This window comes from Ursus americanus, chromosome 14 (assembly GCF_024610735.1).
Source record: "Ursus americanus isolate L20-20 chromosome 14, mUrsAme1.1.p, whole genome shotgun sequence".
NCBI classification, from domain to species: domain Eukaryota; kingdom Metazoa; phylum Chordata; class Mammalia; order Carnivora; family Ursidae; genus Ursus; species Ursus americanus.
Window position 1 is genome coordinate 58,682,741 of NC_142140.1, and position 14,497 is coordinate 58,697,237.

General features: G+C 53.8%; 1 protein-coding gene across 1 annotated transcript in view; it reads right to left on the reverse strand.

Moving 5' to 3' along the window:
• The window catches only part of TMPRSS9 (transmembrane serine protease 9), a 31,245-nt gene extending 24,352 nt beyond the window's left edge, over window positions 1-6,893 (reverse strand). Inside the window, exons 1-3 of the mRNA XM_087867423.1 lie at window positions 6,445-6,893; window positions 6,161-6,327; window positions 2,337-2,464 (exon numbers count right to left, since the gene is read on the reverse strand). Of these exons, the coding sequence (XP_087723549.1) occupies window positions 2,337-2,464; window positions 6,161-6,302 (270 nt within the window). The 5' untranslated portion in view covers window positions 6,303-6,327; window positions 6,445-6,893. The remainder of the gene's footprint in view (window positions 1-2,336; window positions 2,465-6,160; window positions 6,328-6,444) is intronic.
• Between the last annotated feature and the right edge of the window lie 7,604 nt (window positions 6,894-14,497).

A 14,497-nucleotide genomic window follows, 5' to 3' on the forward strand; every position in this document is an offset into this window, starting at 1 on the left:
CTGGGAGTTCCTGGGAGTCCCTCTGGTACCGCATCTGACCTATACGTACAGTGACAAGATGTCCCAATTTACCTGCTCGCCTAGTGGAGTTATTAATAGCGTCCCTGTCCGTGGTTAGTGTTCTGGCCTGCGCGGTAAACCCGGTCACCATGCCTGCTCTCGGAGCTTACAATACACAGCTCTCCCTCCTAAAACTCCCTCCAACCTGTTTCTCTTATCTCCACTCTCCATGTCCACGTCCCTACTGCTTGCATTCAGACCTGCTGGCCCACAGAACAGTCCACAAATTTCAGCAAGTGTTCTCCGCCTGCCCTGCCCCACGTGCCAGCCACTGGTCACACACGGCTACTGAGCATCTGAAACATGGCTGGTACCACAGAGGAACTGGTTTTTACATTTTACATTCATGCTTAAATTCCAAACAGATACTCGTTACCAGGAAACTCTTTAAGTATATTTGGAGCAACTTAGGTATGTAAATGTTATGGAGTCTACATATCGATCAAGTACTCCTGATGGAAACTTAGCATCCATATTGAGATGTGAGTGCAAATGCGCACTGGGTTTTGAAGACTCAATGCAAAAAAGAAAAAAAAAAGAATATGCACTGTCTCTTCAATACCTGCTTTATCTATGTCGATGACATGAGATGATAATATTTGGGATGTTCTGGGTTAAATAAAATATATTATTAAAATTAAACATACCTGTTTTCTTTTCCTTAATGTAGCTGCTAGAAAATTTTAAGTTATGCATGGGGCTTGTGGTGTTTTTTTTAAGATTTTATTTATTTCACAGAGACAGACAGCCAGCGAGAGAGGGAACACAAGCAGGGGGAGCGGGAGAGGAAGAAGCAGGCTCCCAGCGGAGGAGCCTGACGTGGGGCTCGATCCCAGAACGCCGGGATCACGCCCTGAGCCGAAGGCAGACGCTCAACGACTGATCACCCGGGCGTCCCTGGGGCTTGTGTTTTATTTCTTTCGGACAGTGATTCAGGGTGTGGGACCGAGATCAGGAAACTAACACCCATGGGCCAAATTTGAGCCATTGCCTGTGTTTGCACAGTTCAGAAACTGAGAACGGTGTTTGAATCTTTAAATGGTTGAAGAAAATCAAAAGAAAAATAGTATCTCATGTCACACGGAGATTATTTGAAGTGTGTATTTCAGTGTCCACAAATAAAGTTTTATTGGCACAGAGCCACATCCACTCACCCTCCCGTCCTCTGCGGCACCTCTCGAGCTGCCTCATGCCAAGTTGAGTAGTTGGGCCGGAGAGTGTCTGGCCCCGAGAAGCCAGGGATCTTGCCTGTCTGACCTTAGAGGAAAAGTGTGCTGACCCCGGTATGGCCGGGGGTGACCCAGCAATGCTGCCCTGCTTCTCTCAGGTCTTATCACACAGCCTCCAGGCCACAGGCAGACTGCTCCTTTCAAAACATGAATGCTCACCTAGTGACCCTCCTGCTTCTCTTAGAATGAAATTTAGAGTACATTCTTGAGACATAATTCACCTACCTTAAATCTTACCTTTTAAGAGTGTACAACTGGATGGGTTTTAGTGCATTCACAGAGTTGTGCAGCCATCACCGCAACCAATTTTCAAACATTCCATCAGCCCAAAAGCAACCCCATCTCCCCTAAGAGTCATACCCCACCCCCAGCGCCCGGCCCCCACGAGCCCCCTTCCCGTCCGTGGAAGAGCCTGTTCTGGACGTGTCACCCCTGTGGACTCACACGCCGTGGGGCCTTCTGTGTCTGGTTCCCTCCCTGAGCGTCGTGGGCTCGGGGTCCATCCCCAGGCAGCGCATGTGGGCGCCTTGCTCTTGCTCGCGGCTGACGGACACTCCCGCGCATGGTGGACTCCTCGTGTTTATCCATTCACCCACCGATGGGCATTTGGGTGTTTCCACTTTTTGGCTCTTGTGAGTCCTGCTGCTGTGGACATGGGTGTGCGGGCTTTCTGTGTGACATGAACTTTCATTTCTCTTGGGTGGACACCTACGCACAGAACCGCTGCATCATGGAAACCTTGTCTGACCTGACCGACGGCCTACCTGCTTCCACGGCAGCCGCCCTCTTTCAGGTTCCCACCAGCCTGTGTGTAGGTTCTGATCTCGCCCCTGGACTACAACTTATAGCCTTTCCAAGTGCCTGTGCGCCCAGCACGGGTCAGTCCCCACCGATGCTGCACTCCCCTGCATTCCAGAGCCCGCCAGTGCCGGCAACAGCGGCCTCATCCTCTTCGCCCCATGTGCCCTCTTCCCTGCCTCAGTGCCTGCCTGGGCTTCCCCCCTGCTCTGCTCTGCTCGCCCGGTCACAGCCCCTGGCCGCCCTCACCAGCCTTTCCAGAGTGGGCGTCAGCATGCCGTAGTACTCTGAGGTCTCTTGCTGCAAGCTGCGGGCATACTGGACCCCCTGCAGCTCAGCCGTGTGCTCCACGTCGACACCCTGTGTAGAGAGGGAGGCTGCGGACAAGACCAGCGCCCCGTGAGAGAGCCCCACATCAGGGTCGGGGTGCAGTTAAGTCAGCTTCAAAGGCCCCCAGCCACCCAGGAGCCACTACCCCAACAAACAGCTGGTGGGCCGACTTCCTGGGGGCCCCTGAACAATCACTAACAGTGTCCCCTTTCACCTCTCACACATGTTCTGGGTTCCATGACGTCCACTATGGTCACCCACCTGAAGGCGCCCAGACGTCCCCTGGTTTTCTGAGGACAGGACTAGCTCCTGCTCACCAGTCTCTCCAGGTGTGCCTGGCTCAGGGCCTGAAACTGCCTTCAGCCAAAAATGGCTGAAATGGCCTCGGCAGACCCTGTCTCCAATCTGGAGCAATTTCCACCAGACGCCACAGGGGCCTGACCAGAGCCACAACCCTTGGACCAGTCCCATGATTCCACCCTGTGAAAGAACACGGGTTTCCAAGTGTTGGAAACACTGTGTCAAAAGTACACAACAGCGAAGACTCAGACCCATAAACACGGGTGGGTGGGAAGGGGCAGAGCAGGGGCAGAGGAGCGGCCGGCACGGCGGCGAGGCTGCACGTGGGCCATGTGGCGCGGGCGGCAGCTGCCCGCAGGCGAGCCCAGCACCACCTGTACACTTGTCCAGCCACGTGCCACATGCCTGCTCTGCTCCAGTCACAGAAAGTACACGAGAGCCGAGACGAAGAGTCACAAAAAGTTTTAAAGTAAAGATTACAGTAGCAACCACTGAAAACATGGCTTTCTAACTGTTGAAAATGTGTTAGAACTCACAAAATGACACACTAGCAAAAAAAATGATCATAATTAAGATTTACCAAAAAAATGAAAGCTGTGACCACATAAACCATAAAAGCTGGGTCCCAATTCTATGTATTGTGAACAAATATTCATCTAGGTAGATATTTAGATCTTTGTTTATTCAATACAGTGGAATACATGTTGTGTGCCAATTCCAAACACAGTTTCTTTTCTCATTTGAGAAGTGAAAAATAGAAACGAGCGCCCTGTCGTATGGGCCAAAGCGTTTTTGCTCCATACCACGACTAAGCCCGTCTTTCTTTCTTTTCTTTTTCTTTCTTTCTTTCCTTCCTTCCTTCCTTCCTTCCTTCCTTCCTTCCTTCCTTCCTTTCTTTCTTTTTCTTTCTTTCCTTTCTTTCTTTCTCTCTCTCTCTCTTTCTTTCCTTTTTTATCCCCACTACACCCAACGTGGGACTTGAACTCACAACCCCAAGATCAAGAATCGCCCGCTCCACGGACTGAGCCAGCCGGGCGCACCCCCCAAGCCTGTTCTCCCTCTGAAGTAATGACAGACCCACAGGAAGCTCAGAAATAGCAGGGAGACCCCGTGTGCCCGACGCCCAGCTTCTCTCCAGGCTAACATCACCAACTAAAATTTGCGCTGTGTGGGAAGGGAATACATCTTAATTTTAATTAAAGAAAAATTTAAAAACTGTGTGAACGCTTCTTGAGTCTTCCTCAGTTTAGGGGTCCTGATGGGGATTGTATTTATGTTGCTCTCAACATGTGTGTGCGCTTCTAGGATGCCCCTGCCTCCCCTAGCGTGACACACGCACACACACGCGCTCACACGCACACACACTCACAGCACAAAGTTTCCTGCCTTTGACTCCCACAGCCGTCGGGGGGCCTCTGCCAGTCACGCCAGGCTGCGAGATACTCCAGACGTTCCACGATATAAACACAAAATATAACCAATAGAGACGCGTGCTACATATAAAAATCAAGGAAGCCCACACAGGATCGCCAACTTACTGTTTTGCTACAGGAGAACACTTTCTCTCAAACTGCCACTTATTACCATTATCTTATGAATGAAAGGTGACTTCGCATCCCCAAATAAAACTGCAGGAAGCTCAAAACAAGCCTGTTTCAGAGCAGTGCTGCCCAGAACGTCCTGTGATGACGGAATGTTCTAGATGACGCTGTCCAGTGCAGCGTCCGTGAGCTGACTGCGAAGGTGGCGGGTGGGGACGAGGAATTGACTTTTTTTTTAAGTAGGCTCCACGCCGGACGCCGAGTAACTCACGACCCTGAGATCAAGACCTGAGCTGAGATCAAGTCTGACGCTCCACGGACTGAGCCCCCCAGGCGCCCCCAGGAAATGCCTTGTAAGTATTATTTAACATTCACTGCTTTCACTCTAACCAGGCCCGGGCGCGGGGCTGCCGTCCCCCGCAGCACTGAGGCAGACAACACGGGAAGAGCTGCTGTCTGTGTGGCTAACAATGAAAATGGCTCGTGGGGAACGTCTACATAAACGTGACGGGGAATCTAGCACATGCAGTGGAAGGAGCGGCAAGCTCCCAAAGGGTGTGCAGACCCTACTGTCACCTCGCGCATTCTCACAACACAGCACGGGGTATCATCTCCGGACACGCGCCTGTGTGTGGAGACCTGCGAGGCTGTAAACCACGGAGACGTCACAGGGAAAACCCGGGACTCCGTGGCCAGCTGCGGTGACTGGTTCCATACTTTACAATAGGACAACACTGTGAACGGACGTAATGGACCCACGTGGTTCAAAATCAGAAGCCACCAAAGGGCATCTGGTGACCAATGTCCCTCCTGTGCTCCACCGCCTGCTGTCCTACCCAGAGGTAACCGGTTAGTCAGGCTCTGAAACTCCCTCCAGAAAGACAACTGGTGCACACAGGAAACGTGTTTCCCTTTCTTGCCACTCGGCACCTCTCCCTACTTTTTCTAACGTAGGCATCTCTAGATCATTCTGCCGAAACGTAAAAAGAGCTTCCTCTGTTTATAACCGCAGCCCCACACTGTATAGCGAGGCCACGGTTTTGTATGGTTCACCCTAAATCATATGATTTTTTTTTTTAAAGATTTTATTTATTTATTCATTCGACAGAGATAGAGACAGCCAGTGAGAGAGGGAACACAAGCAGGGGGAGTGGGAGAGGAAGAAGCAGGCTCATAGCAGAAGAGCCTGATGTGGGGCTCGATCCCAGAACGCCGGGATCACGCCCTGAGCCGAAGACAGATGCTTAACCGCTGTGCCACCCAGGCGCCCCCACCCTAAATCATATGATTACCCACTGGAAGCAAACATGAAAACAGGGGCCATAGTGAATTACAGGAGCATAAACCACTGTTCATGGGGGGGGGGCAGGGAAAGAGAGACAGGGAATCTCAAGCAGACTCGACACCCGGCACGGAGCCTGATGCGGGGCTCGATCTCACGACCTTGAGATCACGACCTGAGCTGAAATCGAAAGTCGGACGCTTATCCCACTGAGCCACCCAGGCTCCGCACTGTTCATTCTTTACACTTCAAAAAGTATAAGTAGTTTTCAAATTTCTCAATATTTAAGAGTTCATTTCATTGTCCGTATTTGTCTCCTTTTTCACCCCACGCGGAAAACTTCCCAGGAGAGCCTGGTCCATGGAAAATGTGAATACCTGGTGCCTGGCCTGCCCATGCCCCCACCCACCCACCCCAGACCGCCACCCAGTGCACACCAGGCCCAGGCTCCTGGCCTGCCTGACTTACTCCTGGTGGCCTGAGGGCCAGCCTTCAGTTCCATGCCTGCATGCTCAGCCCTTTGATTCTGGGATCGTAACATGGATACCACTGAGCCACCTCGAAGTATCTTTGTGCAAGTCGCCCGGTGTGTGAACCCGTGCAAGCCCACAGCCGCTTACCCATGAGGACTCCCAGGGTGACCATGACAATGCTGGTGGCCACCACCGTGGAGAGGGCCACACGGCAGCACGTGGCATCCAGAGCTGGGACTTCCTTTGCTGCCCCAGGCACAGGCTGTAAGTCACCGGTGGTGGGTTCCATGGCTCCTAGACACGGGGAAGGCGACCTGGATGCCAGCAAGAAAGGACCAAAAAACAAGGTCAGAGCTGGAGGATGCTTCTTGTCCTCTAAGCAAGGGTTTCACTTGTGCATATGTGCCAGCCTTCCACAGCACCCTAGGCACCTGTCTCAAACAGTCACAAAACACAGGTTCAGGGGCGCCTGGGGGGCTCGGTCCGTTAAGCACCTGCCTTCAGCTCAGGTCATGATCCCAGGGTCCTGGGATCGAGTTCCGCATCAGCCTCCCTGCTGAGCAGGGGAGTCAGCTTCTCCCTCTGCTGCTCCCCCTGCTTGTGCTCTCTCACTCTCTCTCTGACAAATAAGTAGAATCTTTAAAAAACAAAAACAAACAAAAAAACCCCACAAAACACGGGTTCAGTGGGACTGCTGGCTGGGCCTGTGCATGTGGGCTCCCTGTGCGCCGCTGGGGCCAGGAGGGATGCACGACTTTCCTGTGACCCTTGTAACAAATCACCACAAACCTGGTGCCGGGAAGGAACCAAATTTATTACTGAGCAGTTCTGGGCTCGGAAGTCCTAAAACGCAGGCGCGGGAGGGCTGGCCCCCCGGGGCCCCAGGGAGACCCGGCTCCTGCCTCTTCCTGGCCCATGACACCCCCTCCATCCTCACTGCCGGCAGCGCGGGGTCTGCCCGTCTCTGGGGCTCCCGCCCTCTGCCTCCCTCTCCTGAGGACCTCGTGAGGACGCCGGGTCCCCGGGGAGCCCAGGCTCGCCCCCACCTCGGGGCCTTGACAAGGTCCCCTCTGCCGCACGAGGCAACAGTTACAGGTCCCGGGACCGGGACGGGGACGTCTCGCAGCACATGGACACTGAGCGAACAAGATGGAGCCTGGCCCCGGCGCTAGCTCCGGTGCCCGCGGCGTCCTTCGTGGCCCTGGACTCTACGCGACCACCCGCGGCCGCCAGCATCCCCGCCAGAGGGACAGGCCTCTGCCCTCCTCCGCTGCCGGTACACCAGGCACTGATCCTCCCTAGGTCCTCAGCTCCCAGAGGACCGGGAACAGCCATGTGCTCCTCTGTGTTCTGGCGTCCAGCGCGCCCCTTCAGGCAGTCTCGCGAGAGATCCGAGACAGGGGCGTGGGGGGGGGGGCTGTCCCACTACAAGGGGGCCTTGATCATAGTCTCGCGAGAGACCGAGACGAGGGTCCCACTAGGCCGGGCCTTGAGCGCAGTGTCGCGAGAGATCCGAGCTGGGGTCTCACGAGGCCGCCCCTTGATCGCGGTCTCGCGAGAGACTCCGCCGAGGCCCGCCGAGGCCTTGTTGCAAGTCCGCAGCACCGGAGCGCGAGGCTGTGTCCGTCAGGAGCGATGCGTGCTACTCTTTGGTCTCCTGGGAAGGCTGCGAGGCGACAAGAGCAGCTGCGGCCTCACCGCGCCGGCCTCCAGCTTCCGCCTGTCAGGTGCGCAGAGGGCCGCCCGCCGGGCCACCTTTCCTCCAGGGACGCCCGGTTCTGGGAAAGCAGCCCCCGCCCCCCCGAGTCTGCGGATCTCCTGCACCCGCACCCTCTCTGCGCAGGCCTCCCCGCCTTCCCCGCCGGGCTCCGGCCGTGGGCGCCACGACGCCACAGAGAGGGAGGCTGGGGGAGCCCCCCTAGTCGGTGCGCGGAGGCGGCCCACAGTTCCCAGAGGTCGCAGAGCTGCTTGGGGGCCTGTGGGCACGAATGGCAGGCCGGGGTGTCAGGGGGAATACTGGGCACCCAGGTACGCTCGAATTTCAGATGAGCGAAGCATGCTTTTGTGGCATAAATGTGTCCCTGGCGTGGTTTATTTTACGTGGCTAGTTGGCTAGGTTATGGTGCCGGGTTTTCCGGTCAAACATTATTGTAAGTATTGCCCTGAAGCTGATTTTTAGAAGTAATTAACTCTTTTAAAAAAGATTTTATTTATTTATTTATTTGAGGGAGAGGGAGAGCACAGAGGAAGAGAGGGAGAAGCAGAGGCCCCGCTGAGCAGGGAGCCCGATGTGGGACTCCATCCCAGGACCCCGGGATCATGTCCTGAGCGAAGGCCGACGCTTAATGGACCGAGCCACCCAGGCTCCCCCAGATGTAATTAACTTCCAAATTAGTAGAGGTTGAGTAGAGCAGGTGACCTTCCCTGTTGTGGGTGGGCCACATGCCATCAGTTGAAGACCTTTGGAGGAGAGGAAGGGGGCTTGGGCCGCAGCATCAACTCTGCCCTGGGTCTCCAGTCTGCTTTCGGGTTTCTGACTTGCCAGCCCCCATGGCGTGTGAGCCAGTTCCTTAAAATACCTCTCTCCTTCTTGTTGGCTCTGTTTCTCTAGAGAAACTCACTAATACAGTCCTTCATATGTCTTGTGCAACATTTGGGACATCCTTATGCTAAAAAAAAGTATTTGCTGTTTATTTGAAATTCAGATTTGTGTGACTCTGCTATACGTTCATTGTTAAGTCTGGAAGAATATGCTGGGGCCCAGCCAAAATATTCCATCCTCAAGGGAGTGTGTCCCTGTTGGGAATGGCCACTCCATGCCTCACCGCCACCATCTGGAGCTGATGAGAAAGGGGAGATGTGCGGGGGTGGCGGGGAGTGAGGCTGTATAACACTTACCCCTTTATTCTTACACTTGAGCTGAATTGCCTTCTGAGGAGCCAGGGAATCTCTAAGAATCACTTGATGAAATGTTTTAGGGACAAAGACACCAAGATTCACCTCTGTGATTAGGCCTGGAAACTCAAGTTTAGTGTATGAGCTCATTGACACTCCCCCAACCAAACACACACACACTATATTCATTCAGCCCCGGCTGCCCCTGCTACCCCCCCCCCCAAGCCTGTGGGTTTTCTAAGGATGCCTGTGTTCTCGGAATTGTCTTGTCATCACTGTCATTAGGGCACAGAAGGGGCCTGATGCTATTTAACATCGAATATAGAAGCACTATTCATTCAGCTTTCTGCCCATCTGATATTTATGACGGGCCAGGCCTGGATGCTCTGTGCTGAGTACCGAGCCCTGAATGAGGTAGATGAGATTCTCTGAGCTCAGAGAGCTTAAATCTTAGTGGCAGAGACCCAAATAAATTGAAATTACAGCTACAATTAAGGCTGGAAAATAAAGATGTGTCCACGGGGTTTTGAGTCTGTAAAAAGGAGCTTTGATCTAGACAGGGGGTCAGGAAGGGTTTCCTGGGGGAGGAATGTGTTATCTGAGTTCTGAAGGATAAGCAGGAATTCAGTAAGTGCCCATGGAAGGAACAGATTTCCACACAGCAAGAACAAAAGGCATAAAGCCCTGTAGCAGGAGGGGGGCCAATGCAGAGAAGGTGTGTCTGTCAGCTGCTGCTTCTCAGCACATTACCGCAGATGTAGCAGCTTAGAACAACACACAGTCATTTTCTTGCAGTTTCTGTGGTCAGGATACTGGCATATCTCAGCTGGGTCCTCTACTCAGGTTCTCACTAGGCTGCGAGCGAGGTGTTGGCTGGGCTGCATTCTCATCCGGAGGCTCAGCTGGGGAGGGATCCACTTCTGAGCTCCCTGTTGTTGCCAGAATTTGTTTCCTTGCAGTTGTGGGGCTGAGGCCCCCACTTCCTTGCTGTCTGTTGACCAGGGGCTGGCCTTAGATCACAGGCTCCTGAACACAGCAGCCACTTTGTCAAGGCCAGTGGGGGAAACTCACTGCAGTGTACTAAGATGGAGTTGTACAGAATGTAAGGCAGCAATGGGAGCCACATCCTGACACCTTGCTCATCTAATGGGACCGAATCAAGGGAGCAACCATGGCATCATAGTCAGCACTTCTCACTCAGAGGGAAAGGGTTACACAGGGCATGTGTGCCGGGGGGGGGGGGGCAGAAATCTTAGGGCCCTCTTAGAATTCTACCACAGAAATCACAAGCAGTGGCAGTCTGAAATGCACATGGGGATAAGCAGGGTGCATATCTCACTGGATTGCAAATCTAAAATTACTTCTAGAAAATTAATGATTCCAAGAAGAAGTCATAGCTAATTAAATAAAATATTTAGCTGAGATCAAGAGTCAGACACTTAACTGACTGAGCCACACAGGTGCCCCTAAATAAAATATTTAGAACTGAACAATCTTGGATATGCTTCATGTCAAAATACTGGATGCAGCCAAAGCTGTCCTTAGCAGTCACTGTCAGTGTCACATCAAGCCACACAGCTGGACAGATGCCAACTGAACGCTGTGGTCACCAGAGTCTGACTGATCCTGCCTAGAAAACACGGATTGCTGGCCTCAGTGCACACACAGCACCACTGCCCCAAGGTCCGCTGCCGGAGTCCTGGTGTCCTTGGAAAAGAAGGCCACGTTTTGGGTTTTGCTGTCCCAAGCAAAACCCCTTCTATGTACCAGTGGCCCACGGAGTACTCACGGGGTCAGTGTGCCTGCTTTCTCTTCTCTTAATTTTTCCTGAAGAAGCATCTGAGAAGGCCAGTCTGGCCAGAAGAGAATGGAGTGGGAATTCAAGGGGATAAAGAGATCTCGTTAAAAGGATATGTAGGCAGAATTTAGGATTGCTCAAAAAGAAAGGCCAGACTTTGTCCTCAGTTCCTGGGAGGCTGAAGCAGCCATGTGGGCATTCAGTGAATCAGTCAGTGAATCAGTCATGCCTATGCTGTGGAGCCCCAGTAAAAACTCTGGGCCCCAAAACTGGAAGTTAGGGGGGCCACCTGGATTGGTGATACTCCATGTGTGTCATCTCGTGTGCCCTGAGAACAACGCCCCCTGGCTGGATGGGGGAGAGAACGATGGAAGCGCCATGCTTGGTGTTTCTCCTGGTGCTGTAAACTAATGTCTATGTGTCCCCAAATCCATATGCAGAAACCCTACTCCCCAAGGTGATGGTATTAGGAGGTGGGGGCTCTGGGAGGGGATTAGGTCATAGGGTGCAGCCCCTGTGAATGGGATGAGAGCCCTTATAAGAGAGGCCCCAGCGAGCTCCCTGACCCCCCCCCCATGTGAGGACACAGCGAGAATATGGCCATTTGTGAAGTGGGAAGCAGATTCTCACCAGGCATGGAAGCCACTGGCACCTCGAACTTGGCCTTCCAGCTTCCGGAACCATGAGCCACTGATGGTGGCTGCTAGAGCCGCCTGAGTGGACTAAGCTGCCCTGTGCCGTGCCGTCCTCTCTCTGATCTTAACCTGACATGTTGATCCCTGTGAACCATAACTGTGGCTACAACAGCTTTTAGTGAGTTCCGAGTCATTCTAGGGAATTGCCACACCCACGAGTGGTGTGGGGGGATCTCCCTGTGTGTCTCCTGGGGCTGCCAGAACAGGGCACCACGAACTGAGTGGTTCAAACAGCAGAGACTGATTCTCTCCCGGCTCTGGAGGTCAGAAGTCCAAAATCAAGGTGGCGGCAGGGCTGGTTCCTTCTGGGGCCACAAAGGGGAACCTGCCCCAAGCTCGCTCCTAGATTCTGCTGGTCACAGCAATCATGGTGACCCTTGGCCTATAGAAGTGTCACCTCACGTCTGCCTCCGTCTTCCCAGGACGTTCTCCCCGTGTGCATGTCTGTCCAAGTGTCCCTTTTCATAAGGACACCAGTCATATAGGACTAGGGCTCACCCTCATGATCTCATTTTAATTTGATCACCTCTGTAAAGACCCTCTTTCCAAATAATTATTCTGAGGTATTGGGGGTTCGGACTTCAACATGAAATTTGAGGGGACACAGTTCACTCCAGAACACGCCTGCACTTGCACAGGGCATCAGACGTGGGGGCAGTCTTCACCTCTGACTTTATAGTTGGCCGTACACTCCTCACCAAGGAAGAATTAGAGAGATTTCACACCCGTTAGGATGGCTGTTCTCAAAAACAGACAGAGTAGATGAGGATTGAAATCAGAAGTCCTGTGGGAATGGAAAATGGGGCGGTCGCCGGGGAAAACGGTATGGTGACTCCTCCAACAGTGAAATACAATTACCATGTGAATTACTTAGAATTGTCACAGGGTGACCATAGGAACCAGCAATCCCATTCGAGGTCTACACCCAGAGGAACTGGAAGCAGGGTCGTGAGGCTCTTGCACACCTGTGTTCACGGCAGCAGCATCCACAGCAGCCAGGAGGCAGACGTGCCCCACGTGTCCATCAGTGCATGAAGGATGAACACAGCACGATCCGTCCACGCGCTGGAACACGACCCAGCCCTAGGATGAAGGGACCCCGACACCTGCCACGACGTGGACGGACCCCGAGGACACTGGGCTCAGTGGGAGGAGCCAGACCCAGAAGGACACATCCCGCAGGACCCCACTCCCAGGAGGTCCCCAGAGGTGTCCCGTCCACACAGACAGCGAGGAGCTGGTGGGAGCCAGGGCTGGGGCAGGGGGTGGGGAGTCTGTGCTTCCTGGGGACAGAGTCTCCGTGTGGGGAGACGGAACGTTCTGGAGACGAGGGTGGGGGTGGCTGCAGGACGGGGTGAGCGTGCTTCATGCCGCGGGGCTGTGCACCTGGGGACGGTTACGGTGGTGAATTTTATGTCATGTGTTTTATCACAAGAAGGAAGGAAAAAAGAAGTGGAAAGGAGGGAGGGGAGGAAGGAATGAAGGGAGGGAGGGATCAGGAGAGCGAGAGAGGAGGCACATACACTACAAACTGGAGGAGGTGAGGAGGACGCCAAGAACCATGGGGACTGTTTCCGTGCAGAAACATCCAGAATGTGGAGAGCCAGGAGCCAGCCTCTGAACAAACGAACTCAGGAGAGGCTGAGCCGCCTGCTGGCTGCACGCCTGAGTCCTGATGAGCCCTGGGCTGGACTCGCACCAGTGCATTCGCGCCCCGGCACGACCCCCACGCGGCCTCCTCCAAGGGCAGAGAAACCGCATCCGGCAGTTGGCAGGCGTGGTGGAGGGCAGATAAAAATCAGGCTACAAAATCTGCCTTTGAACCAAGCAAGGCTCAGAAAAGGCAGTGACTGTTTGGTCCAGACAATCTGACAGTGTCTCTGGGCACTTCCACAGAAATGGCATTTTGCTTAGACCCTGTGGCAGGCAGAATAGTGGCCCCAAAGATGTCCATGTCCTAGTCCTTAGGACCTTGGGTATGTCATCTCGCACATTAAAGGGACCTTGCAGGTGGGACCTTGTCAAGGCCCCCGAAGTGGAGGTGGCCCTGGGTTTCCGGGGGGGGGGGCTGGCATCCTCAAGAGACAGAGGCAGAGGTTGGGAGTCCCAGAGATGGGTGGACCCTGCGCTACTGGTGGTGAGGATGGAGGAGGGGCCACGGGCAAGGGATGTGGGGTCTCTGGAAGCGGGAAAAGGCAAGAGCCAGATCTCCCTGGGGCCCCAGGGGGACCAGACCTGCCCACACCTGGGTTTAGCCCTGGGAGATGCATCGTTACGGCGGCAGCTGGAAGCTAATACAGGCTTTTTGTGGGCAACGCTGACCCAGGAGAGAGAGTTGAGTGTTGATTCAGGACATTGGACATCTTTATAGGAAAAACACCCTGAAATCAGGACTTGCCCTTCCCCCAGAGCGCTCTCTAGTCAGACAGAAGGAGTGCTGGTCATCAGAAGACCAATATGCACACTCGGGCTTTAGTCCAGCTCATTTTGTGACCCCCAGGAAGGTAGTTAACCTCTTCAGGCCTAGTTACGGCCAGTGATCGGCTTTATCCCTTTAGTTCTCTGTTCCAGTGGCACGTGGGGCGGCAGTATCATTTTTGTCTTCCCAGATCCTTTTCTTTGGGGAAGGTTCACCCCAGTCATGGTGCCCCACCCACCTGGCCACGAGACACGGCTCTCATGCCCACCGCCATCAATGCCAGGGCCACACTGGATCCGGGCCTGTCAGTCACACTGCCCACCCCCTCACTCCTGTCAGCAGTTGGCCCAAGAGGTTGTACGTGACTGAAGCAAACCAACCAAGGTTCTTCCCTGAGTTTCAGCTGTATGAAATTGCCCTTTTTCTAGACCAAAAACAACAGGACATGATCAATTTCATACAGTTCAACTAATAATGAAAAGGAAGAAGCATTCTTCACAATGGGGCTCTCAAACTGCCATAGGTAGGCTTGGGGCCATTGGCTGCCATCTTGACTGCCAACAGGAAGAAAGATGAGATCAATGCCTTGAAGGAAGAGACCAGGTGGACGTGAGGGGCACAGCCAGGCAATAATTTCAAGGGACAAGACAGGGTGACCCAGCTCTGCCAGAGGCCAG